The sequence below is a fragment of the Ranitomeya variabilis genome, chromosome 5 (genome assembly GCF_051348905.1).
Source record: "Ranitomeya variabilis isolate aRanVar5 chromosome 5, aRanVar5.hap1, whole genome shotgun sequence".
Lineage (NCBI taxonomy): Eukaryota > Metazoa > Chordata > Amphibia > Anura > Dendrobatidae > Ranitomeya > Ranitomeya variabilis.
The window spans coordinates 178,997,933-179,024,869 of NC_135236.1; the positions used below are offsets into that span (position 1 = coordinate 178,997,933).

Consider the following 26,937-nt stretch of genomic DNA (forward strand, 5'->3'; position numbering starts at 1 on the left):
ACACTTCTGGCTGCACCACTTTGGATCTGACAACGCCATCCACTTTAAGGGTAATTTGAGGTATTGGTCTTGCAGATGAAGTTTTACATGTCAGGAGCATAGTGTCTTGCGGGCCTGGCTTGCTTGCCTCTGTCCTATGGACGGGGTACTTCACTGCTTTCTGCACTTCTTCCTTGACCTGTTTCTCTGGACCAACTCTTGGGTTGCATGGGTCCAGTTTTTTCGGGGGCGTGGGTGCTTTTGCACTGGTTCTGGTAATGGCCAAACTTGCCACAGATGTAACCCTTGACACTTCTTCTGTCTTTGTAGGGTGGTTGCGCTTCCAGGTCAGTAGTCACCATGAGAGGGGCTGTCTTCTGCACCCCTGGTTGAGACTCAATCCTTTTGGCTACTGTGGACAACGGCATGATGGGTACTGTAGCGGCAGCGGGGTCCGGTCTGCTGATTGAAGCTGCGGTGGTAAGACGGGGCCTGCAGGTGCGTCAGTGACGAGGCCCGGGGGTGCCATGAGACCGGCGCCTGCATCCAACCCAAGGTCTTGGGGCATTACAGGGGCTGCGGCTGCATCTGCCATCACTTCTTCCCCCTGCTCCGACATAGCTTCTCCCCTTTGCTAACCTTATTGAGGTCGGTGTCTCCTCTCTGGAGTCTGCAGCGGTTCTTCTGGTGTGTTGGTCGGCACTTTGCAGCGTCTTCACCTCTGGCTCCCCTTCCAGCGTTCTCAGCAGCACGGCACCCGTTTCCTTCTTCGCGCTCTTTGTGGTGCTATAATGGCGGCAGTTTTGGTGACAATCGGCAGTAAACAGTCTCCTAGGCGCACATAAAACATTTTTTCTGGGTCAGTCCACTGCTATTGACCTGTTCCTAGGCCTAGCCACTATCAGTGGTTTCCTGATTGGCTGTCTCAGTCCATGCCCAAAGGCCTGTGTATCTGGTCATGAATGGTGAAGCCCAAGTCTTGGAATACTTGCATTACTCTGCAATGAAACTTCTTTACAGACTCTGTCTTATCTTGGCTCATGTCATGGCTTGTCCTGCCAATCTGCCTTTGGCCCACTCTCTGAGCTGTTCAATTAGCTGTGTCCCTGACTCCCAAGCGTGTACGTCTGATTCTGCTGGAAGTTTGAATTGTTCCTTCATGATTGGCCAGAGTGCATCACCTGCTTCTATTTTCATTCATGGCCCAGAGATCATTCCAGGTGGCTGCATATGTTTGCTGCTTCCGCTACATTCTTCGGTAAAATGGCATGGGATGCATCCCTGGGTCTGGACTATTGTCACCTGACTTGAAGTGCAGTGCACATAGTGTAATGGTGGTGCCTCTATCTGCCCCTGCATTCTTGGTGCCTGTGGGTTTCTTTTCTAGTACTAGACAGCATGTATGATGTTCCCTTTTCATCTTCATCAGAGGAATAGTTGTGATAGCTTGTACTGGGGTCGTACACTGACTGATTTTGAACTTAGAAGTTGCTTTTTTATGTGAGGATGTCTCCCCCCTTGCTGAAGCTATGATGGATTAGGCTTATAGTTTCATGTTGGTGTGAATGTAGTCAGCTCTGACCGGTGCAGAAGCTGTACATTATCAATACATGGTGATATCAAAGTTCATGTAAAATCTTAAGGGTTACAATATTGTTGACTGTGAAATGAGGTAACGGAGGATCTGTCAGTGAGCTCGTTCTGATATCATTCCTCCCCCCTCTGCACCCAGGGCTGAGCTGTCTGCTACCTGATGTGTCTAGGGCTGCCCACTGTAGGGGGGGCTTTCACCTTCTTTCCCCGATATCACAAATGGCAATGGCTGGACTGTGCCAGGGCCATAGAGGGAAACCTTGTGCTGTAAGCACCATATTGTTTGAATTTGGGCGTTGGCCCAGCCGGCAATGAAGAGGAAAAAAGAGGAAGAAGAAGAAGGGGTTGATGAGTGAGACAAAGGAATAGTAGGAGGGGAGAGAGAGAATGTGGAGAGAGAGGGAGGAGAAGAGAGGAGAGAGAAGGAGGGGAGAAAGAGGGTGAGGAGAAGAGGGAGGAGAGATGGGTGTGGAGAAGGAAAAGAAGGAGGGAGGAGAAGATGGAGGGTATGGAGGAGAGAGAGGGAGGAGAAGAGAGGAGTGGAGAAGGAGGAGAGAGAAGGAGGGGAGAGGGAGGGTGAGGAGAGAGATAGAGAAGGGAAGAGAGAGAAGAGAAAAAAATGTGGAGGAAGAGGAGAGGAAAGGAGAGAGAGAATGCGGAGAGAAAAGACTGACAGAGAAAAAAAGAGGATAGATGAGAACAACAAGAATAATAGAGAGGAGCAATCATGCCTTCTCCCTGTAGGGAGAGACGGGGCGCACCACATACTGTGCAAAAATAACTACCTATACCATGGATTCTGCTAAAAGCAGACTGCGCAGATTCTCCCGTCTCATACCCACAAAAATCACTTCCTGGTTTGCTCACATAACTTTCTGTACCACCTAAACGATGTAAGCGCTGCTGCCACTTCATACCATGTATTAGTATTCAGCAATCTAACATCAGCTAACTTCCTTTATTTTCCTTTCTACGTCATGCCACTCCGCAGCTTGAAGTCTGCCATTCTAATGAATTTCACGTACTTTGTACCTTCCAAAATCTTCACATACTTAATACCTTCGTGTCCTGCCACTATCTAGGGGCTGTTTTCTCATCAGGAAGTAAAAAGACTTTCCTGTTGCTCGGCCACTCTATTCCCCATGGCAAAAGCAAAAAATGAAAATGAAAAACACACAAAAATGAAAAAAAAAATGAAAAAAAAAAAAAACAGTACTAAAAAAAACTTCTAAAAATGAGTATATAAAACTCTAAGAAAAACCCAAAACGATAAGAAAAACCGTCAAAAACTTAGTTCACAACCAAAAACTCAAAATTTTGACACAAAAGGGAAGGAAAAAACTTTTTTCCAAAAAAAGTAAAAAGGGTAAAGAGATTGAAGACTGAGGAAAACTTAATTAAAAATTTTAAAATGCCGCAAAAAGAAAAAGACCCTTTAAGAGAGTAAAAAAATTAAAAATTAAAACGGCTTTTCTCTTTTTTTTTTCTTTAGAATCTCTGCGCTCAAATGCAGTCAGAGACACACTTCCTCTTTTTAATCCGTATGCCATTGCAATAATATCAAATGTCACTAAAATCACGTTTCTGAAAACACTTATGTCACATCAAAAATGATAGATACAATTTAAATTTCACTTCTTCACAAAAAAAAACAAACTACACATAGCCAGCATTGCAGCTGAAAACAGTCAGAAAAAACCAGATGTGACAGTTTGATTTACAATGCATATCTCCGCTTCAGCTGAAAAAAGAGGAAGTTTAAGAGAACTATTTCTGCTTCTTAAAGCGGCAATAGTACATGACACAAACAGAAACAGATAGACAATCCGAGAGATGCCCTTTTTAATTCTGTGACACATGCAGGTTGCGCTGGGAACAGACTACTGCCAATCGCACTGGACGCACCTGCGCCCGGGCTGCCTGAGTGAGAAGCACAACAAGCGGGAAATCTACCACCCCGGTCCGGACGTCCTGACTGGATCGCCGGCACTACGGGAATCTGCAGTAGCCCTCTTAAGTTATCACTACCCGTGCCTGGAACATGGGACTACCTGCCCCGGAACTCTGCGTGTTCCTCCTATGCACGGGAATCCTGCAATAACTTATCGAGCGATTTGACCTCCTGCGGTCTGTTTCCCAGCAACCACAAACAAAAGTCACTTTTTCCTTCTTCTCTCGGATTTTACACAAACACATACACGGTCCACAGCAGACACCTCCCAGGGTGGATTCGTGGCTACGGATTTTTTACACTACCTGGGAATTTGTGACCAGACCACACCTGACCGGCAAGAGGTATAGACAAGGACTGGGCACAGGGGACTTTCAGGTAAGATGATAACATTTTCTTACCTTACTTATGGAGCTGCGCAGTCTCCTGCCCCTGTGCCAAAGCCACGGCTACAACTTCCGTATCTCCGGTTAGTAGTGGGTCCCCGCGTGCGTTTCATCCGTGCCTCGCTGTTGGGGGCCATTTGTTATGGAAATATTAGGGTTGGATAAATATATCCCTGTGTGTGCTGCGGCCGCTCCCAATTAGACTGAGTATTTTGAGCGCTCATCAAGAATGGACTGTACACAACTGTGACAGAACAACATTCCATCAATACTGAAACTTTATTGTACATACATAGTTTTATATTTTCACATAGAAAGGAGTGGTTAGGGGTTGTCAGGGGTGGTTAGTTAATTACCATATTGTCTATCTCCTCTGCCATTGGTTATCTAAACATATATGGAATATTGTGATTAATGCTCATATGACTGCTGATTAAGCAACTAAACTTGAGTTCTGTGTCTAGGACAAAGTGGAGACACCTGATCAGCAGTCACCAAACATCTGACTCTGTTCTGCTTTTAGGGGTGGAAAACCCCATATGATCTGTCTGGGTTATATTAGTTCGTGTCAACCATTCACATGATATATATATTTCTATCACACAGCTGGATGGTAACAAACTTCTGCGGACACAAGAGGTCACTAGCGGCACACTATTCAACTATGAAATGACAGTAATATACTGTTGTTGCCAGTGTGCACACATAGTGCACTTATTACTCCTGCCAGAGTATTCATAATGTTAAGCTGGGGGTTGTTTTTTTGCCCTTTTTTTTAATAAAATATAATGAGAGATATTTTGCAAGCTATGATACTAGTATTTGCTGCTTTCTGTACAAATTGTGCACCCACATCTGTCCTTGGGGCCATTTTTAATCATTTTGATCACATTATCAAGCTATACTCCCCAGAGAAGTAAAGGAATCCAACATAAAAAACAACGCATGCTTCTCCATGAAATTGGAGGCTTACAGAAGTGCATATGGAGGATCTCATGCAAGCCATTGAGTAATCTCTTTACATCTTAGAGGTTAACAGAGTTTTAAAACGGTATTCAAAGTTTAGAAAATTGGTATAATTAGTCAGGCTGTCTGAAAATAAGTTGTATTGTCTTGCTGAGTCAGCTTTTATCTTACATAGAGTACAGCTTGTTGCCAAGAAGACCGACAACCAGAGCCTAGCCAACTGTGTGTAGTAATTAAATTAGGCCTCTTTCACACTTCTGTCTTTTCAGACCCGTTGCAATGTGTCGTTTTGGGAAAAAAACAGATCCTGCAAATGTGCCCACAGGATCCGTTTTTTTCCCATAGACTTGTATTAGCAACGGATCGCGACGGATGGCCACACGTCGCATCCGTCGTGCGACGGATCTGTCATGTTTTGGCAGACCGTCATCTGGAAAAAACATTCAATGTAACGTTTTTTGTCTGCGTCGGGAAAACGTGTCGCGGCAGATCCTGCGGCATACGTCGGTGACTAGAATGGAAGCCTATGGATGCAGGATCCGTCGTGACACGTCGTATGATGGAATCCAGCGCTGGAATCTGTTTTTTTACACTGAGCATGCTCAGAATCAGGAATTTATAGCCAATTGGCCAGACAGGCCCCAAATCTATATAAACCTGGCCTAGGGCGTCACCCCCAAATGTGCCAGCAAGACTCCTGCCAGCCTGAAGACAGCCAGCCAGTCAATATATTGGTTTCCCTATTTTCCAGTAGCCAATCACATTTGGGAGACTCCCATTTTTAGGCATGGAAAATGGATCCGTCAAAAAAACCGGATGAAACGGATGGTAAAAATGGACAAAACGGATGCAATGGATCCAGTTTTTCGACGGAACCGTCTAGCAGATCCATCGAAATACTTGATGCGTTGCATCGGTTTTTCACTTTTTTTGACGCATCCGTCGATACGTCGCGCCGACGCATTGTGACGGATTCAAAAAAACAGGAGTGTGAAAGTAGCCTTACACACTGAGCTTACTCCTGAAATTCCAGCCACTTCTCTCCAGAACATTGATTTCTGTACATCAGTTAGCTGCTCTCCTTCCTCTCCGCTCCTGACCTGTAATCAGTCATACAAAATCACCTGCACCCAGCAATTTCCATAGCAGTTCGCTTGATCATTGCTCACTTGAGCCCTGTGCTTGTTCAAATAACCTGCTATCTCTTTATGCAATATCGTGATACTAGTGTAGACTTCAGAACAATCACTGACAGACTGGTAATATTTCAAAGTAGCATAAGCTCAGCAGTAGAACAAAGCTACCTAACCAAAACTGTCACTCAAAGAGGATTACCCACCCCCAGCAACAAGGCACTGAAGAGAATGGAGATCTGTGTGATGTTTAATATACAAGTTGAGGATAACCCTTTAATACAATCATGTTTATGAGGCCTTAAAATGTATTCTTCACATATCTATAAAATAATATTTGTACCTCTGACGTATATCCTTTATAATATATTAGCAATATCAAAACACCTACTTCTTACCTATCTACCTGGATTTTCATTTTCTAAATGCTTTTTTATGCAATGTTGGCACCTTACTATAAAGGAGAAATATAATATCATAAATCGATTGTGCACTCTGCTATTCAAGAAATAATTCTATTCTATTATTTTGTAGGTTGCAGAGAAGGTGATTTGTGAGCTGCACTCCCTGCTTCCCGTACTCAGCCCTGAGCACTTGCGCTCTCTCTCCACCTCTTTAATGGCCAAAACTTGTCAGTGTCTACGTCCTTCTTTGCCTCTACTGACTGCTGCTCAGAAAGCAGCTTTAATGCAGTCATTAAGGGTATGATGCTCATTATATATCATAAATTCTTATAGATAACATACATACACATTTTTACATACAGTCATGGCTGAAAGTGTTGGCATCCTTTAAATTGTTCCAGAGAATGAAGTATCTTTCCCAGAAAATTATTGAAATTACTTGTTTTGTTATAGAAGTATCGTTTCTCCTTGCGGAGAGTGACATGATAAGCATGTCGAGGTGAGGAGACTTAAAGCCGCAATGATCCTCTGGGAAATATGCAAATTGTCTCTTATGAGAGGAAGAGGACTAGAACTCTAGTGCCACCTATTGGAAGTAGCAATCCTAACAGTCAATGTCGACCTTTTAACGAGCCTTGTCACATGACTTAGGATAATAGCCAAACCAGAATCTCAATTTGCAGACACTGTGTTTCGGGGTACTGCCCGTCGTCAGTGCAAAGTGGAGATCTGGTTTGGCTGATTGAGAGGCGTCTGACCGGGATCCAAGAAGTATCGTTTCTCCTTGCGGAGAGTGACATGATAAGCATGCCGAGGTGATCTCCACCAGATCTCCACTTTGCACTGACGAGGGGCAGTACCCCGAAACACAGTGTCTGCAAATTGAGATTCTGGTTTGGCTATTATCCAAAGTCATGTGACAAGGCTCGTTAAAAGGTCGACATTGACTGTTAGGATTGCTACTTCCAATAGGTGGCACTAGAGTTCTAGTCCTCTTCCTCTCAGAAGAGGCAATTTGCATGTTTTGTTATACACATGTTTATTTCCTTTGTGTGTATTGGAGCCGCAGACAACAACAGAAAAAAAGGCAGACTGGACACCATTTCCCACAAAGCCACAAAAATGGGCCAAACAAAATTGTTGGCATCTTTCCAAAATTGCGGGCAAACAACTTTGTTTCAGGCATCTGATGCTCATCCAAACTCACATGTGGCATGTAACAGATGTGGACAATGTGAAAACCACACCTGAAACTGGATAAAAAGGGGAGAAGATGACTCAGTCTTTACATTGTGTGTCTGTGTGTGCCAAATAAAGCATGGAGAACAGAAACAGGAGAAGAAAACTGTCTGGGAACTTAAGAACTAAAATTGTTAAAAAAAATATCACCAATCTCAAGTCTATCGCCAGAGATCTTGATATTCCTTTATCTATGATACGCAACATAATCAAAAGGTTTACAACCCATGGCACGGTCATGCTGGTGGATAATGGACCCACTGGCACTACGGGCAGGGCTTACCCTGTATGGGCGTGTGTAAGCTGTTACATGGTTTTAACTAGAGCCCCTGATGGTGGAGTTAGGCTTGAGCTGCAGGTAGCCACCAGGTACCACCCCAGGGTAGTCCTCGATACTGCAGCAGCTGACCCCAAGAGTCAGGAATGCAGACACAAACTCGGAGTCACTGTCAGTACAGGATTCAGAATCACTGGTAGAATCGATATTAGAGCCGGTTCAGACAGAACGAGATTAGGTTTGGGCAGAACAGGATATTCAGATGGGAAGGACTCAGGATTTGGGCAAGACAGGTTCTGAAATGCTGGCAAAGGATACAGGTACAGGTTCAGACTGGACAGGTTCAGGACTCAGGTTTAGACAGGATAGGCTTGGGAACAGGTTCAGACAAAACGGGTTCAGGAACAGGGACCTGACAACAGACTAGTGGGTACAAACACTAACTAGAAACTAAAGATGGCTCAAGCACCTCCCTACAGCGAAGGGTACCTGATGCCTCCCAGCTATAGGCTGGGGACATTTCCGGAGTGCAGCACTGCTCCTTCAAAAAGGGGGGAGCATGTGCGCCCTAAGTGTGTTGCCAGGAGACCAGCACAAGTGTGCAGTCCCTGGGAACCAGAATCTGCAGCAGGGATTGGAGAAAAAGGAACAACTGAGTGGCCATGGAGTTGAGCATGTTGGCTTCCCTGCCAGGAGGAGGGGGAGGGATCATGCAGGGAAATCGGCTTTACAGCACTATATCTAATCTCCCTGGACGTGGACCGCAGAGAAAAACTGATGAAAAGTTGCAAAGCAGGATAGTATAGATGGTATAGATGGGGGAATAAGCAGCCTTAATCAAGTTCCAAAGAAATTCAAGCTGTCCTGCAGGTTCAGTGTGCATCACTGTCAGTACTAACTATCCGTCGACATTTGAATGAAATGAAACTCAATGGTAGGAGACCCAGGAGGACTCAACTGCTGACACAGAGACATAAAAAAGCTAGACAGAGAAAATGAGTAAGCCAAAAATTCTTCTGGCAAAGCATCTTGTGGACAGATGAGACCAAGATTGAGCTTTTGGTAAAGCACATCATTCTACTGTTTGCTGAAAATGGAATAAGGCCTACAAAGAAAATAACACAGTATCTACAGTCAAATATGGTGACGGTTCAAATATGTTTTAGGGTTGTTTTCTGCCTTTTTCACTGAGTTCATTGACTGTGTGCAAGGCACCATGAAATCTGAATATTACCACCAACTGTTTTGGTCACAGTGTAGTGCCCAGCATCAGAAAGCTGGGTTTTCATCCTAGGTTATGAGTCTTTCAGAAGGGCAATGACCCCAAACATACTTCAAGAAGCACCCAGAAATGGATGTGTCCGGATCTAAATCTCATTGAACACCTGTGGAGAGAGCATAAAATTGCTATTGAGAGAAGGTACACTTCTAATTTGAGAGACCTAGATCAGTTTGCAGAAAAAGAGTGGTTCAAAATTCCAGCTGAGAGGTGTAAGAAGCTTGTTGATGGTTATTGGAAGTTAATGATTGCAGTTATTTATTCCAAAGGGTGTACAACCGAATATTAAGTTGAGGGTGTTAACAATTTTATCCTGCCTGTTTTGGGGGTTTTGTGTGAAATGATGTCAAATTTGCCTTTTTTTCTGTTTTTTTGTGATGTTCCAATACAAACAAAGGAAACATTTTTAAAAAGTAACAAGTCATAAATGTGGCTAAATTAGAGAAAATGCTGGGGTGCTGCCACTTTTGATTACCTCAAAATAAAAACTATGGCAGATAACTTTTATAAATGCATCCAAAAAAATAAAAATTACAAAAAAAGTGCCAGTAACAGGTGCAAAACAAATGATAATTTTTCCCTATTTGTACAGTTGGCATCATTGTTGCTCAAGCCTTATATAGATTGTCTCAAGTTTTTGAAGTTATCCTTTATCCATAGGAAAGTAAAGAACTTCATGATTGCAAGGGGTCCTACTTCTGGGACCCGACAGATCTCAAGTATCGGGGGTTTGAAGAGCCCCGTGTGAATGAAGCAGTTTGTCAATCAAATGAACATGCACTCCATTCATTCTTAATGGCCAAAGACCAGCGGAATGCTGCGCTCTGGATTTTAAACGGTGCCATTAAAAATGAATGGAGCGGAGGTGTGCATGATCGATGAGACTCTTCAGAGCTCCGGTTCTGATCTATAGGTGTCACAGTGGTCAGTTCCATAATGATGAAAAGGTTATCCTCTATACATGTGAATGAGACCTTATAGTGCTAGATAGCAGCAATGCATTTTATTGTTTTGCTGTCCTCCACAACATGTACCTGTGATAAATATGTGTCCAACACTCTTATTATTGTTATTTTCCATTAGGTTTAGTTACAAAATAACACAAATGACTATAACAAAATGTTCTGTTGATTGTGGGATATGGCTAGGATGTCACAAATGGTTGTTTCCAATATACTATATAAAATAGCAGTTTTATTTTTACTTATATAGGCGCATATCCAAGATGTTGAGCTGTGGCCTGAGCAATTTTCCTGTCTTCTTCCCTTTGCACCACTGAAACTGTTACATTTGGACACACAAATATTACTGCGGAACATGAGCCTGTATGGAGAAGTTGCCTGGATGCCACAGCAGGTATCTACTGACTAAAGTGTTGTTTTTCACTGTATATCTTGAAAATGGTGATGAGATGCAACATACAAATTAGAGAAAAATGTAGAACTTTTAAAGTTGTTTCAATTTCACGCGGTGCTTGTTTCGAAAAATAATGTACTGGATTTTTTTCTCAAATTCAAGTGCATTCAAATGGAATGGGAAATATGAAGGACTTAGGGTATGTTCACACTGGGCGATTTTTTTTTTTGCTGCATTCTTTTATGCTAATTTTCAGCTGCTTTTTACAGTACCAGCAAAGCCTATGAGATTTCAGAAATCTCATACACACACATTTTTTTTTTTTGTCATCAGGATTTTGTGCTTTGCAGCATTTTTTTGACAGAGAGCATGTCACTTCTTTCAGCATATTTGCAGCGTTTTTCACCCATTGACTTGAATGGATGGTGAAAAAACACTGCAAATATGCAGGCTGACTTTTTTGCAGCGTATTTGCTGCAGAAAAGTCAAGGAGAACCGGATGTGACCTCACACTCGGCTCTGCTACCTCTAGATGGCAGCTGCATGATGCATCCATACAACCTATCGTCCAGTAGAGCGGACCTGAACCCCATTCACTTGAATGGGGGGCCCGACATTACAGTGTTTGACACGCTGACATATGCATGACAGCGCAGCAAACATCGCTTCTGGTCGGTCAGAGAGCTGTGGTTCCCACGCTGTAAGAAGACAGCGGGATCGCTCAGCTGTGATCGGAGGTATAAACTTTACCTCCGGTCACTGGTGCCAGCTGATAGGACTACTGCTCCCATCATCCGACACCTGCTACCGCTAATACCAGCAAGAGCAGGTGTGGCGGATGGGGGTATTCATCTGCCACTCCTGCGCTATAAATAAATAATTAAATTTAAAAAATCAACATGGATTTCCCCCTATTTTTGATAACAAGCCAGACAAAGCTCACAGCTGGGGGCTGCAACCCTCAGCTGTCAACTTCAGCAAGGCTGGTTATCAAGAATCCATATCTGGGGGATATTCAGTTTTCAACCTGGACGGTGCTAAGATGCGACCGTCCCTGCTGAGAACCACTGGTGAATGAGATGCTGCGAGCGCAGCTTCAGTGACTAGCGGTGACTTCACTGATCCTGCGCTCTCACAGCCTGAACTGTGGTGAACTCTGGACTGTGGGAAAATGCACTGTCATGTTCTCATGGTCCAGAGGTTACCGCAGTTCTGGCTGTGAGGGAGCGCAGGATCAGTGAAGTCACCGCTAGTCACTGAAGCTGCGCTCGCAGCATCTCATTCACCAGTGGTTCTCAGCAGGGACGGTCGCATCTTAGCACCGTCCAGGTTGAAAACTGTATATCCCCCAGACATGGATTTAACAGAGTTAACAGACACAGGACAAGTCAGGGTTCACAGCAGGGCAAATCAAGAGCTACCAGCAGGGTCAGGTTCACACGCCGAAGGCAAAACTATAGCTGACACTGCCAGCAAGATTCATGGGAGCTATATAGCAAACCTGAACCCAGAATGAGGCAGAGCAAAGTTAACCCTTGACATGATACGTCCTAAAAAAGGGCAGACACTAATAAACCCTGGAACGGATCATGACAACGACTTCTTCTTTCACACAGGGGACTTTGGAGCCACTGTTCTCGGTATCAGTGGGCCTCTCAGCAGTGAGACCCCAGCAATCTCCTATTTTGTGGATAGGTGATAAATGTATTTAGTGGTAAAACCTCTTTAAAGTGACTATGTGTAATGAATCCGTGCACTGTTATTTTTTGGAGCAGACTCAATTCCTTTGGAGGAAGATTCAGGCTGGTGCAAACCTGACCAAGAATACAATCCTGTAAGTCTGTGTGTAATGAGATAAGATAACCTCCAGGAGGAGCACTAAATATTGCAATGAGAATAAGCACTACACTGCTCCTGTTTGTGTTCTGTAGCTTATCTGCAGGCTAGGGTTGCAATCAAAAATGTAATATCTATTCCATGTTAACAGAAGCCTAGGAACCCTGGCTAATGGGATTGAATGTGACAATCTACAGCAACTAAACACCCTATCGGAAATCAGAGATGTGGTTAAGTATCTCCAAGGGATCCCTAGTGGTCTGCGAAAAAGTCTTGTAAGAAATGAAGTTTGATTAAAAATACACCTACATTTTCAGATTTCTTTCATTAAGATTTCCCTATTTGTCTTTCATAGAGGAAGTGCATCTTGGAAGAAATTCAAAAGCGACCAGAACTTTCCTGGGAAGACACTGGCTGGATGGGGCCTGAGTTCATCACTGATCTCCCGTAAGTGCAAAAACACCAATATAATGGCAACATTTACAAGATCAAGACTATTGAATAATTGCTGATCGGCAGTTGGTTAATGACCGCTTTAGACAGGCCTCTTTAGACAGGCCTCTTTAGACAGGCCTCTTTAGACAGGCCGATTGCACATCTGTGCACACAGAAGCATCATTAACACTATCGCTCTGTGCAGATGGAACATAATGTTCTCGGCAGCACATGTCCTGTTTACACATGGTGATGTCCTATGAAGAACCATGACTTTTAGGCAAGCTGAAAAATCATTTCACCTACTAAAAAATAATTTTGTGTATTCATTGGGTCATTGCTGGCCTGTTTGGACACACCAATAATTGGGAAATAAGAGCTCTTAGGAATACTTGTTCCAGATTATCAGCCAGTATAAATGGGCCGTTAGGTGCTTAGATATCTGAAGCAGATGCTTTGTCAATGTAAATCAAGTACAGCTTTTATAAATTATGGTCACTTGTCTCAGCACTACTTTTTGTCAAACATTTGGTCTCAGGCAATATGACTACATATTGCTGCATCTAAATAAACACCACTCCCATACATCCATAGTTCTGAGAGCTCAGGTTTAGTTGTACATATGGCCATGCACATTAAATACCCGTCATTCACACAACAACTATATCTTTCCTTTCCCTAATCTTTTATCTCCCTTCCATAAATAATCTCTGGAGACAGATTCTTATGCAGATCAGTGTCTGGCCCTTAGATCTTAACAGCTTATTTACATATTAAGAAAAAGTGGTTTTCTCGGTTATGAGACCTCAAATCGCACATACTAAGGTATCTTTTTTTTTCAACTTTCTGTGAGCTACAGATGGCTCAGGAGATTGGATCTTACTGACAGATTCCCTTTAATACAAGAGGGTTGAGAAACTTTAATTCAATACTTAGCAGAACTATTTATTATCCAGTAAATACGATTGAATGAGTTTAGGGTACGGAGAAACTTAAACGTGTCATAATTCTCTTACTTTTCCAGAATTAAACTTATTGACAGGCTTTCTAATGAATCGGTAAAGCAATTCCTGGAACATGCTCATAAGTATCCAAAGAGTTTCATGGAACTTCCCCTTCATAAAAAGTCCATACTGGCACAGAGAGCTCTTCATATCCTGGTAAGGGGGCATTGTTTGTCTTTGAGGTGTATATTTGTGTGCAAAAGTGGGTATACTTCATTGTTTTATTATTGTATTTATGACCTGAAAATTAGCAACAAAAGGACATAAAATGTATCAGAGACAGTTTTATATTTAAAGGATAGAAATAGAGATAAGGTTAAAGACTAGAGGTAGCCATACACATTAGACTAAAAGTCCCTACACACATTAACGATGCGTTGGACAATCGTTCAGCTGACAGCCATATCGTCCCTCTCTCCCGTACACAGGATCATTCGTTCCGCTGAGCACTTCTGTGCCGTTTATGAGAAAAATGCCAACAGACATCTCCGCTGGTGGCTTATCTCTGGGAGAATTTTCCAATGTTAAGATACAAAAAAACGCTGTGAATTTTTACTGTCTAAATATATACTGCATATGTTAATGTTTATTAGGAACTTTTAATGTAGTGTATTTTACTAATATTTATAATATATAGAATAGAGATCTCAAAATGTTTGCTAATATTATAAAGTAGATGAATGATTAAATACCTTTGTTGTAGCATATCCCAATGTCTGGAGAGATAACTGCACAAGACCTGGATCTCTTGGGACCGTTAGTTGGGTTTATTGGAGAAGAAGACATTTCCCGCATTAATAGGAAACATTTGCTATTCCACCTGGAAGAGCTGAAGTCATACTGCCTGTCTGAGGAATTCAGTGGAAAGCTTGGACGGATTTTAACAGAAGATGATGTGTTGGGGTATTTACAATTTACCTCTGTTACTACGTCTTTGGTTGCAATTAAACAAAAATTGTCTTATGTAAATGCAGCCTTAATTTTCCCATTGGTGTATATCTATACTTACGCTAACATCACAGTTTGAAAGAGATTTTCCGATTTCCTTGGCTGCAGTTTGTTTAAAAAAAAAACAAAAACCAACCTGTGCTTTAATGATACTCCCTATGTCCAGTGCTGAGTGTCCACCATTACTACCAGTGATTTACTTGTATGTTGTTTGCAACGTTGATGTCATGACAGCGCTACAGTCAATAATTGGGCTTTGCCATCAGCACTGTAGATAGTAACAATTAATAGGAGCCATGGCGGAGACGCAGTGCTGGACGTGAGAAGGGTGAGTAAAGGACTATTTTATATTTGAATGTTTTTAAACAAACTGCAGCCAAGTGACAGGTGTTTTCCAGAAAACCTTTTTCAGGTAATTAGCTCATCTTTCAATATTAAGTTATATTATGATATTGCTCAGTACTGTGTAATTATATAATAATTTGTGATTTGATATATACATGTACCATTTTAATACTATGCCTATTACTATCCTCAGGAATCCGACTCATTGGTCACATACACATATACAACTTCTGGGAAGACTGATCTTCTATTTACCACCAGAAAACATTCATTTTTTGCGCAAGGTAATATTCTGCAGTTGTCACATTTGTGTGACTTTATTACTATTTGTAATACATATGTATTTAAAAATGTTCACTTTTTTCTGTCGTCTGTTACCTATTGTTTTTTTTCACCTTAGAGCAGATTTCTAAGTTTTCTTGAACCTAAAATTGCTTCTTGATTCTGTGTGATGATGTCCCAGATTCTTGCTAAAAAAATAGTAGCATTTAGCATGACACCAGGATAGGACTACACAAGTGTAGTCTGTTTCCATGGAGATGTATAGGTCTACATAGGAGCTGTAGGTAAAATAGTAGAAAATCCCAAAAATCTAATTTTCACATTATAAGTATAAAATGTTACCATATAATAAACAATTTCAGAAAACTTGTGACTACATCCATAGGTACAAAGAATGACCCAGGATCACAGACCGAGACGGTAAAAAAGTAACAAATGCTAGCAAGTGTTGCCAAGTGGACAGCAGGCATGCTGCCAATACATCAATATAAGTATCGTAGGCATATGGTGATTCAATTCAAAATTATAAGCTTATTAGTAATGCTAGTGAAATCGCCACATGCCTATATACAGAAAAGTGTACCTAGTGAGGTTAAATGAGGGGATTAATTACCCATGTATGCGAGAGGTCCCGTCCGGATCCTAGTCAGCTACCCCAACGCGCGTTTCGCGTCCAATTATAACCGCTTCCTCAGGGGGCGTGGCTTAATCAAGATCTCAGTCCGGTTTAAATAGTGATCGCTTCCGATCATGTGATAACACTAAGAATTGCAAGTGCGCATGCGTGAACCGCAAGCGAGCTTCATCCCTGCGTCTCAGCCCTCCACACCGAACAGCAGGTCCCAGTCACGTGAGTGGGTCGGCGCCACGCCCACACCACGCAACACGGACCACCATCGGGTAAGGAGCCAAGAACGCAGGAAGTTCTGCACACCAGCATAATAACACCATATATATAGTCATAAAATGACAAAGTGCCTAAAGTGACAGTGCCTATGAAAAGTGCTTAGATCGTGCATAAATCATCCTTATATTAAAGATCGTGTCCGATCATGAATAATCGGACACGATCTTTAATATAAGGTTGATTTATGCACGATCTAAGCACTTTTCATAGGCCCATGACCACTATTCCCATTTAAACTTTCAGCTACAGTTTGGGTGTTTCAGGTTCTGGTTTGAAAGCATCAGAGCCGGAGCTCTGTGCAGGACAGGTCTGTGTGAGATGAACACAGCCAGAGCCAGACAAAGCAAAGCCACTGATGCACCAACGTGTGCAACGGTGGTGCAGTCGCCCACGGTAAAAGACTGACATGGACAATAAAACTGGAGGATAAAAGTTCTGCATTTATTTTGTGAGTTTGAAAATGAAGTAATTTATGTTGAACTTTCTTGGGTCACTGCCTAATTACCGCACGGATGAGAAAGCCACTGCCTTAAAACAGGTGCTAGCTAATAGAACCACTCTATATAACTGATAAATTTTAGCTGCACTCTGAAACAATATAATATGTAAACATTTAATATCTGAAATTGTAACTGCATTACTGCTGTAGAAAACATGTTAAAAAATTAAGGTACTTAGCACACAAATTCGCCAATTCATGTTAGCCCAATAAGCTGGTCACAAGGCGTACCCCTTTGTTGGGACCCTAAATCTAACATGATGCCTTTGGCTGATGGGAGGAGTGCTCAGTCAGAAGGCGTATACTGCAAATATCCGAGTGATTTTTTTTAATATTTGTAATACACAGCTTCTGATTGAGCACTCCTCTCATCAGCCTAAGGTATTTTTAAATGGATCTTGATCCTACCTACCCATAGAATTGTAGGCTTTTAGCCAGAGAGAGGTATCATGTTAGGTTTATGGTCCCAACAAAGGGGTACGCCTTGTTGTTAGCTGTTGTACTCACACAAATTGGCCAATTTGTATGCTAAGTACCTCCATTTTTTTATCATATTTTCTATTGAATCATATGATGGCTATTCTGACTTGCCTGTCTACAATGAAGTTTATGTCTGGAGTCAGAAGCTGCTTTTACGACTTGCGCTTTAAAGTCTATAGAGAGTCAGAAAAGGACTCCATAGGCTAAAATCAGGAAAATGTAAAATCTGTTTCCAGCTCACACATAGACTTCAGTGTGAGTCGGCAACTTGGAATAGCCATCATATGAATAAGAAGAGGGCTGGCACAGTGCTGGAAATTGAGGAAGATGGCGGTCGGTGAGTATATTACAGCACTTACACTAAACTGCATATATATTTTAACAGGACTAAGCACTTCAGACTTTGGTGGGACGCTTTTCTAAATGAATGTGCACGGATGTTTGTGTCTTTTTGTAAAAATATCTGTTGATGTTTTGTAGGATGTGTTGGGACGAGATATTTTGGAATGGCTACTAGAGAGTCAAAGAGAATGGGAAGACAGTGACATTGGAAAGATTTGTACCACTCAAAATTCTGTTGCTCAGGAGCAGACAAGGAGGAACAAGATGTTCTTGGCCTCTTTTCTAACTAAAAGTGGTTTTAGAGGCATTCGAGGTGAGACACTTTTGGATAGTTGTCTTATTCAAAAACTGCTAGAAGAACCTCCATCACTAATTGGAAATATAAAATAGAATATAGGTACCAGTCTCAAGAATTTAGGTAATGATAATGAATGATGTTTTCTCCTAGTGTAGACTAGAATTTGCAACTGGTATCTAAATTATTGTTATGTAGCAAAAATAATATTCTTATTGCCTTATTAAAAAAATAACTAGACTTTCCAGCTGACAATTGTTTTATCAATGATAAATATTATATGATGTTATATTGACACTGCAGTGTATGACTCATGAAATGAGGAATAAAATGTATTTTACGTATTATGGTTTCTAATTCTTATACAGTGGCTTGAAAATGTATTCATACCCTGTGAACTCTTCCACATATTTTCACTTTACATCTACAAACTTAAAATAAATGTTTTATTAGTATTTTATGTGATATATCAACACAAAGTAGCAAGTATCTGTGAAAAGAAATGATACATGATGGTGTTCTAGTTATTTTAAAACTATAATTCTGAAAATTGTGACATGCATTTGTATTCAGTCCCCTTCAGTCAATACTTTGTAAGACCTCCTTCCACTGCAATTACTGTCATATATCAAAGACAACGACAAAGTCTTTTGTCATATATCTACCAGCTTTGCCCATCTAGAGGCTTAAATTTTTGCCCATTCATCTATGTGTGGTGCCCCTGAGGTCCGGTCGCCACAGAGGTACTGTACCTCATCTAGAGGTGTGGGACTCCGCTCTCGGGTAAGGAGGGGGCACTACCCAGGACCCACACACTTGCATTCAACATCACATCACTTTAGCCGCCTGGCAAGATGGGCAGACCCTAGAAAAAGGGGCGGGATCTCATTCAGGCAAGAAGGGTGGTGACAGTTGGAAGAGAGTGTGTAGTCAGTCTGTGGGGAGGAGGAGAGCAGAACAGACATGGGAGATTGTGAGAGGAAGTAGAAGGAGAGAGATGTGAAGAAAGGAGCTCAGAGAGAGAGGGAGCTAGAGAAAGGTGAAGCTACAGAAGGAAGAGAAAGAAGGGGTCCTAGGGGTATGGTTAGTGAGGAATCCACCCGTGGGGTCTGCATCCACGCTGACCATTGCCAGGTGGAGGGACCAGGTCACAGTGGGGGAACCAGCCCCAAGACTAGTGGAGAACTACAAGGCTCAGCTGGCAAGCCGGAGGCTGTGGTATCTGTATGTGCCACAGCCACACCCACAGACATTTGCTGAAGAGGCAGCCACGTAGGATCCAAGGCTGCTGGCTTGGGACACTGTGTGTGAAGGAGGGCAGGAGAGGTGGGAGCCAGCATAGCGAGACAGCCAGGAAAGGAACATAAGAAGGGGGTTCTGGCAAAGTGTACCCCGAATTACTTGAGAGCTGGCTGGACCACAGACTTGGAGGACACAGCACCCCGGCTGGGGACTGCATTTAAGAACTGTGCGTAAAGGTGTGGAAACTGCACCCTGCTGTGTCCTCTGAATTATTACTGCATCACCCGCCCTTCACCACAATAACCACCATCACATTCAACACCATAACTGCACTGGGACTAAGCACTACCTGTGTAGAGCTGTAACAACTCTGCTGCATCACCATCAGCCCCAGCAGTCCCAGTTAAGCAGCGTCAGCCATTCGTAGCCGAGTACCACAGGTGGCGTCATGAACAATTCCCCTATAAACTTTATTTTCCCCTTTTATTTCATTGACTCTTTTATTGGATGCCCAGGGCCACGGACCGGGTCACTGCTGCTGTGACACATCCCCCTTAAGAACTGTCTGACCCGGCCCGAGTACCCCACAGCCCTGGCGCTCGCTCCATATGCAAACTAGCTCTAGCTCCGTGAGTCTTTCCAGAGATTCTCAATGAGATTTAGGTTTGAACTTTGACAGCCATTCAGACACATAATTATGCTTTGATCTAAACCATTCCATTGTAGCTCTGGAAATATGTTTAGGGTCATTGTCCTGCTGGAAAGTGAACCTATAACCCAGTCTTAAGTTGTTAACAGGTTTCCCTCCAGGATTTCCCTGTGTTTAGCTCCATCCATCTTTCCATCAACTCTGACCAGCTTCCCTTTCCCTGCTGAAGAAAAGCATACATGCAGCATGATGCTGCCGCCACCATGTTTGACTGAGGGGTTGGTGTTTTCAAGGCGATGTGCAGTGTTAATTTTCTGCTACACATAGCATTTTGCATTTAGCCCCAAAAAGTTCCACTTTGGCCTCATCTGACTAGACCACCTTCTTCCACATGCAAGCTGTGCCTCCTACATGTCTTTTTGCAAACTGCAAATGGGACTTTTTATGGCTTGCTTTCAAAACTGTCTTTCTTCTTGCCATTCTTCCATAAAGATCAGATATGTGGAGTATGCAAATTATAGTTGTCCTGTGGACAGATTCTCCCACCATAGCTGTGGATCTCTGCAGCTCCTCCAGTGACCAAGGGCCTCTTGGCTGCTTCTCTAATTAATTAGCTCCTTGGGATGTTAGTTTCGATGGACGGCCATATCTTGGTAGGTGTGCAGTTGTGCCATACCCCTTCTATTTTTGGATGATGTATTGAACAGTGGTCCGTGAGATGTTCAGAGCTTGAGCTACTTTTTTTATAACCTAATCCTGCTTTACTCTTCTCTACAGCTTTATCTCTGACCTGTTTCTTGTGTTCCTTAGTTTTCATGATGCTGTCTGATCCCTAATGTTCTCGCACAAACCTCTGAGGCCTTCACCGAACAGCTGTAGTTATACTGAGAATAAATTACACACTGGTGAACTAAATTTGCTAATCATGTAACTTCTAGAGGCAATTGGTTACTCAGGATTTTATTTAGGGGTATCAGACTATTAGGTATCAGAGGGCTGAATAAAAATGCACGTCATAATTTTCAGATTTATATTTTTAAAGTAATTTATGTATAATTTCCTTAACACTTCAAAATACTTGCTATTTTGTGTGGATATATCACATAAAATTCCAATAAAATACATTTAAGTTTGTGGGTGTGGCATGAAAAAATGTGGAAAAGTTTGCATGATTTTTTACATGAAAATATTAATTTAATGTTAATGAGCAGTAGCTGGATAACTGTCTTTTTATGCTCGTATCTGTCGTCATAGACCCTATTCCCAAATGTGTGGACATGAGAGTGACATTCCCATCAGCCTGGAGCCCCTCTCAGATTAGTGGCATGCTTTTGTCAGAATTTGAAGGCTGCTTGGCAATTATCACTCAAGATTTGAGTTTTTCAGTGGATCAAGCAAAAGCTGCCATAGGAAAAGCAAAGCAGGTAAATGTCCTGAGTTATAATAAAGGGTGTTTATTTTTTGCGTTAAAGGGTTATTCTCATCTTCATAAATGGGATTTGTCAGATAGTGCTCGTAGATACAAATAATTTTTTAATTTATTGTTCATTAAAATTTTCAGCTGATCTTGAGGTATTAATACTTTTCTTTTGTGTACAACTCTTTGCCCTGGAGACCGACCACTGCTGCAAAATAGCAAACCCTGCTCAGAGGTTATAATCACTTTTCTATTTAGCTCGTAAGCATTGAATGCTTGCCAGGATCTCTGAAGTGAACTTTTACCTTCTGATCCCAGCCAGTTTCAGCACAGTGCTTACAAGGTAGACCGCAGTGATGGTTGGTCGCCACTTTTTAACGGCGCTGAGAAATAAGGGTATACCGCCCCCCTGCATCAATAAATCTACGGGGTCTCGGCTACTGGCTGAGACCCCGGAGAACATGATTTGGGTCGGTTTTTACCATCCCCAATGTTGCGATTGCTGTTATTCACCGAATAAAAAAAAGTCAGATTTTTCATTTATTTCTCTCTCTCCTCTGATGTGATCTAGCATACCAGAGGAGGGAGAAATGGGGTCCCTTGAGCCCCCCAGTACCTCCGGTATCCCTGGATCCTCCGGCTCTGTCCCCCAGCCCTCGGCATCTTCTTCCTTGAAGAAAATGGTGGGCACTGGAGTAATGTGCCAGCCGCTATCTGCCGGCCGGCACCCAGCAACAATAGGAGATTTTTTCCTATTGGTTCATTTTGATCACTGTGATAGACCCTATCACAGTGATTAAAATAAAATAAATAGTAAAAAAAAAAAACGTTATCACCTCCTTAGTTAGGTAAAAATAATAAAATAAAAAATAATGTATTTTTTTCAATTTTTCCATTAGGGTTAGGGTTGGGCTAGGGTTAGAGTTGAGGCTAGGGTTAGAGCTAGGGTTAGGTTTGGACTAAGGTTACTGTTGGGGCTAGGGTTAAGGTTGGGCTAGGGTTGAGGATAGGGTTGGGGCTATGGTTGGGGTTACAGTTGTGGTGTTGGGCTTACGGTTGTGGTGTTAGGGTTACAGTTGTGGTGTTGGGGTTAGGGTTGGAGTTAGGGTTGTATTGGGGTTAGGGTTGTGTTGGGGATACGGTTGTGTTGGGGTTACGGTTTTGTTGGGGGTACAGTTGGGGTGTTGGGGCTAGGGTGGTGTTGGGGTTGGGGTTAGAGTTGTGGTTTGGGTTGGGATTAGGGTTGGGATTAGGGTCAGCGGTAGGGCTGCATTAGAGTTGGAGTTAGAATCGGGGGGTTTCCATTGTTTAGGTACATCAGGGGTCTCCAAACGCAACATGGCGCCAGCCTTTGATTCCAGCCAATTTTGCATGAAAAAAGTCAAATGGTGCTCCCTCCCTTCTGAGCCCTGCCATGTGCCCAAACAGTGGCTTTCCCCCACATATATGGTATTGGCATACTCAGGAGACATTGCACAACAATTTTTGTGGTCCATTTTCTCCTGATACCCTGTGTAAATAAAAAAGTTTGGTTCCAAAGTAAATTTTTTGTTCCTTCCACATTGCTTTACTTCTCGTGAAGCACACGAAGGGTTAATAAACTTCTTGAATGTGATTTTGAGCAACTTGAGGGGTGCAGTTTTTAGAATGGTGTCACTTTGGGGTATTTTCTGTCATATTGACCCCATAAACTCACTTCAAATGTGAGGTGGTCCCTAAAAAAATGGTTTTGTAAATTTTGTTGGAAAAATGGGAAATTATGTTTCCAAAATTGTGCTGATGTAAAGTAGACTTGTGAGATATGTCATTTATTATATGACTGATTTAAGGGCGCAGAAATTAAAAGTTTGAAAAATGCTAAATTTTCTAAATTTTTTTCAAATTTCCATTTTTTTCATAAATAAATGCAAGTCATATTGAATAATTTTTACCACTAACATGAAGTACAATTTGTCATGAAAAAACAGTCAATATACAAATACACCAAAAGAGAATATATGAGATGCATCCACTCAAGATATAATACCTATAGATATGATGCACGGTTACAACATATGTATTAGAACAAATAATTTTATTTTATCATAAAAACATAACAAGATACATAATATAGGGGAGAGAACAAGACAGATGAAAATAAAATACGGGGTGTCACGGGGTTATAGAGATGCCTTATTATACATAGTGTCACATAACTACAGTAATTCCAATAAATTAAACTATACAGATATTAAACATGCAAATATAATAGATAATAATAGTTATGTGGACAATAAAATGTATATAGTATAGCTCATATATGGTACCTATATAGTATGATCTCCTGACCCTAAATACAGGATATAATGTATAAAGTGATAATTATTGACTATAAAATCCACATACTATACAAAAGGGTTAAAATATTACAATAAGGTGCCAAGTAAATATAGTATAGAATGGATATTATAGGTCAATAATATCTAATGAATGCACGTGTATTCAACATAGTACGACATAATCATATAGAAATAAAGTGTCATAGTGCAAAAAAGTGCAGATAAAAATTGCCCTGTAGTGCTTGTGGAGTCATTACAATATGTGCATATATTACCAGTATAAGTGCCTGGTCTTATAGAAACAAAGTATCATAGTGTCATAAGGAAAGGAGATCCAATGTAATACTGACCAGTACCAGAGCCCCGTGGCAGCCCGCACCTGCCCGATGCGCGTTTCGCCTGAGCTTTGACAAGGGAATGTTTTTATGATATAATAAAATTATTTGTTCTAATACATATGTTGTAGCCGTACATCATATCTATAGGTATTATATGAAAAAACAGTCTCAGAATCAGTGGGATCCGTTGAAGCATTCCAGAGCTATAACTTCATAAAGTGACAGTGGTCATAATTGTAAAAATTGGCTCAGTCATTAAGTACAAAATTGGCTTTATCAGTAAGGGGTTAATAAGCAGTAAATTGCAAAAGTGCTTGTTTTTACAAACGCTATCATAAAATATCCATTTATAAAGATAGGAATATCCCTTTAAAGGAAATGTGTAATCAGAAAATTATCAATTCTTAATTTATATTTTTGTGTTACATGTTTTTGGTTTTTCTTGCCAATGTTGTTTTTTTTATCATGATATGAAAAAACAAAATGAGAAATCTTGCAATTTTCACACTGAACTGAATTAGCTTCCTTATCATTAAGATTGGGTTGCATTGATTGATAACACCTATATACATACATGATCCACCGATCACAGTAGGTAATGTCACAGCTGACTCTGCTCAATGCCATCAGAGTCTCAAACAACTGGAAGTTAGAGTCTGGAGAAAGCCTTCTTGAGAATTATGACAATTGCAAGATGTCTAATTTTTATTTTTAATAAAGATCATGGTATGGAAAAAAAAACAATGCCAAAATAAAAACATATATACATAAAACCCTGGTTAAAAGACATTAACATAATTTTCTGACAACACTTTCCCTTTAAATTTCCATGTTATGCATTTATAGTGTATCCACAGGGGTACAGCACTGTTAGTGGAGAGGTGATTGAAATTTCCATGAGAATGAGCAAGTGAATGAGAATCCAGACCAACTCTCCACTAATGGTGGCATGCCAGGCTCCTGTTCTGATATACATGCAGGTTCCGTTGGTGGATTGGATCAGAACGCCTCTTTAGGTGGCAGTCACTGTCACCAGGGTCATACTGGCCCACCGGAGAACTGGAGTATTCTCCAGTGGGCCCAGGCACTGACACCTGCTGGCATACTGGCCAGCAGCTGCCTAAGGCCCTCACTGCACTAGGGGCCCCTAGCCAGTGGCTATGGGGCCCCTGAGTCAAGGGGGGCCACCCTGTGCCAGTGGAGCAGCAGTGGGTGACAGGAAGCCAGTCCCCGCTGCTGAAGGGAAATGAATATTCACGCTTCTCCACGCCCCCATGGGCATGGAGAGGAGTGAATACCATTTCACATTAATAGTGGGCAGCATTAGCCGCAGGCTGCAGCTAACACTGCCCGCATGTAAAGCCCCCACACCACTGCACCACTCTCTCACACTCACACACAAAGCACCACACTACATACACACATGCACGTCTTGCAGCACACCCCAGCATCCTGCTTCCTGCCTGGTGCTTCCTGCGTGAGACAGCGCAGCTGGATGACGTCATCATTCAGCGTGCGGCTGTTTCAGACAGAAAGCTGCCAGTGAGGAAGAGGCTGCTGGGATGTGCTGCGAGAGGTGAGTGGTGCTGTGTGTTTGTCTGCGTGCATGTGCGTGCTTGTGTGTGTGCTTGTGTGTTGTGAATTCCGCTCTTGGGCTCCCTCCAGTGGTTGTAAGTAGCACTTTTGTGAATTCTGCTCTTGGGCTCCCTCCTGTGGTTTTGAGTGGTATAGCTGCTTCTTGGATTTAGCATCAGCAGCTGCTTCCACTGATCGTCTTTCTGGCTCGGCTATTTTAGTCTGGCCTTATCCCTCAATCAATGCCAGTTGTCAATTGTTCCTGCTTGGAGCCACTGCTCTTTTGGATTTCCCTGACACTCTGTCCAGTTCAGCAAAGATAAGTCCTTGCTTGTCCTTTTGCAGTCCACTTGTTGTGGACTTTATTGTTCAGCACATTCTATGTTTTGCTCATTTGTCCAGCTTATCAGTATGGATCTATTTATCTAAGCTGGAAGCTCTGTGCTGCAGATTTTGCCCTCCACACCTTTAGTCAGGTGTGGAGATTTTTGCATATCTCTGCCGTGGACTTTTTATAGTTTTTATTACTGACCGCACAGTGTTCTTTCCTGTACTATCTATCTAGCTAGAAGTGGCCTCCTTTGCTAAATCTTGTTTCATACTACGTATGTCATTTCCTTCTCCACTCACAGTCATTATTTGTGGGGGGCTGTCCTATCCTTTGGGGATTCTCTCTGAGGCAAGATAGCTTTCCTGTTTCTACCTTTAGGGGTAGCTAGTTCTCCGGCTGTGACGAGGTGTCCAGGGAGTGACAGGAACATCCCACGGCTACTGCTAGTGTTGTGTTAAGATCAGGAACTGCGGTCTGTATAGTTACCACCTGCTCAGAGCTAGTCACATGTCGCTCCTAAATTACCAGTCCATAACACTTGTGTTTATGTGGTGCGATGCGGTGCTTTGTGTGTGAGTGTGAGTGATTGGTGCGGTGGTGTGTGTATGTGGTATGGTGCTTTGTGTGTGTGTATGAGTGAGAGACAGTGGTGCGGTGCTGTGTGTGTGTATTGGAGATTGGCAATGATGGGGTAGTGGGGAAGGAGGCAATGATGGAGGTGGTGAAATGAGCAATGATGGGGTGGTGAGGAAGAAAGCAATGATGGTTGTGGTGGAAAGGACAATGATACTGGTGGGGGGAGGCAATGATGGAGGTGTTGAAATGGGCAATGATGGGGTGTTGAAATGGGCAATGATGGGGTGGTGGCGGAGAAAGCAATGATGGTTGTGGTGTAAAGGACAATGATGGTAGTGGTGAAAAAGACAATGGTGGTGGTGGAATGGGCAATGATGGGGTTGTGGGGGAGAAGGCAATGATGGGGTTGTGGGGGAGAAGGCAATGATGGTTGTGGTGTAAAGGAATATGATAGTAGTGGTGGAAAAGACAATGTGGTGGTGGAATGGGCAATGATGGGGGTTGTGGGGGAGAAGGCAATGATGGAGGTGGTGGAAAGGGTAATGATGGTAGTGG

At 42.3% G+C, this 26,937-nt stretch overlaps 1 protein-coding gene across 1 annotated transcript in view; it reads left to right on the forward strand.

Moving 5' to 3' along the window:
- Positions 1-26,937, forward strand: part of STRC (stereocilin) — a 177,690-nt gene that overhangs the window by 84,548 nt on the left and 66,205 nt on the right. Inside the window, exons 6-15 of the mRNA XM_077263580.1 lie at positions 6,543-6,710; positions 10,420-10,563; positions 12,339-12,397; positions 12,551-12,674; positions 12,755-12,846; positions 13,859-13,994; positions 14,542-14,741; positions 15,325-15,415; positions 17,780-17,954; positions 21,082-21,251. Of these exons, the coding sequence (XP_077119695.1) occupies positions 6,543-6,710; positions 10,420-10,563; positions 12,339-12,397; positions 12,551-12,674; positions 12,755-12,846; positions 13,859-13,994; positions 14,542-14,741; positions 15,325-15,415; positions 17,780-17,954; positions 21,082-21,251 (1,359 nt within the window). The remainder of the gene's footprint in view (positions 1-6,542; positions 6,711-10,419; positions 10,564-12,338; positions 12,398-12,550; positions 12,675-12,754; positions 12,847-13,858; positions 13,995-14,541; positions 14,742-15,324; positions 15,416-17,779; positions 17,955-21,081; positions 21,252-26,937) is intronic.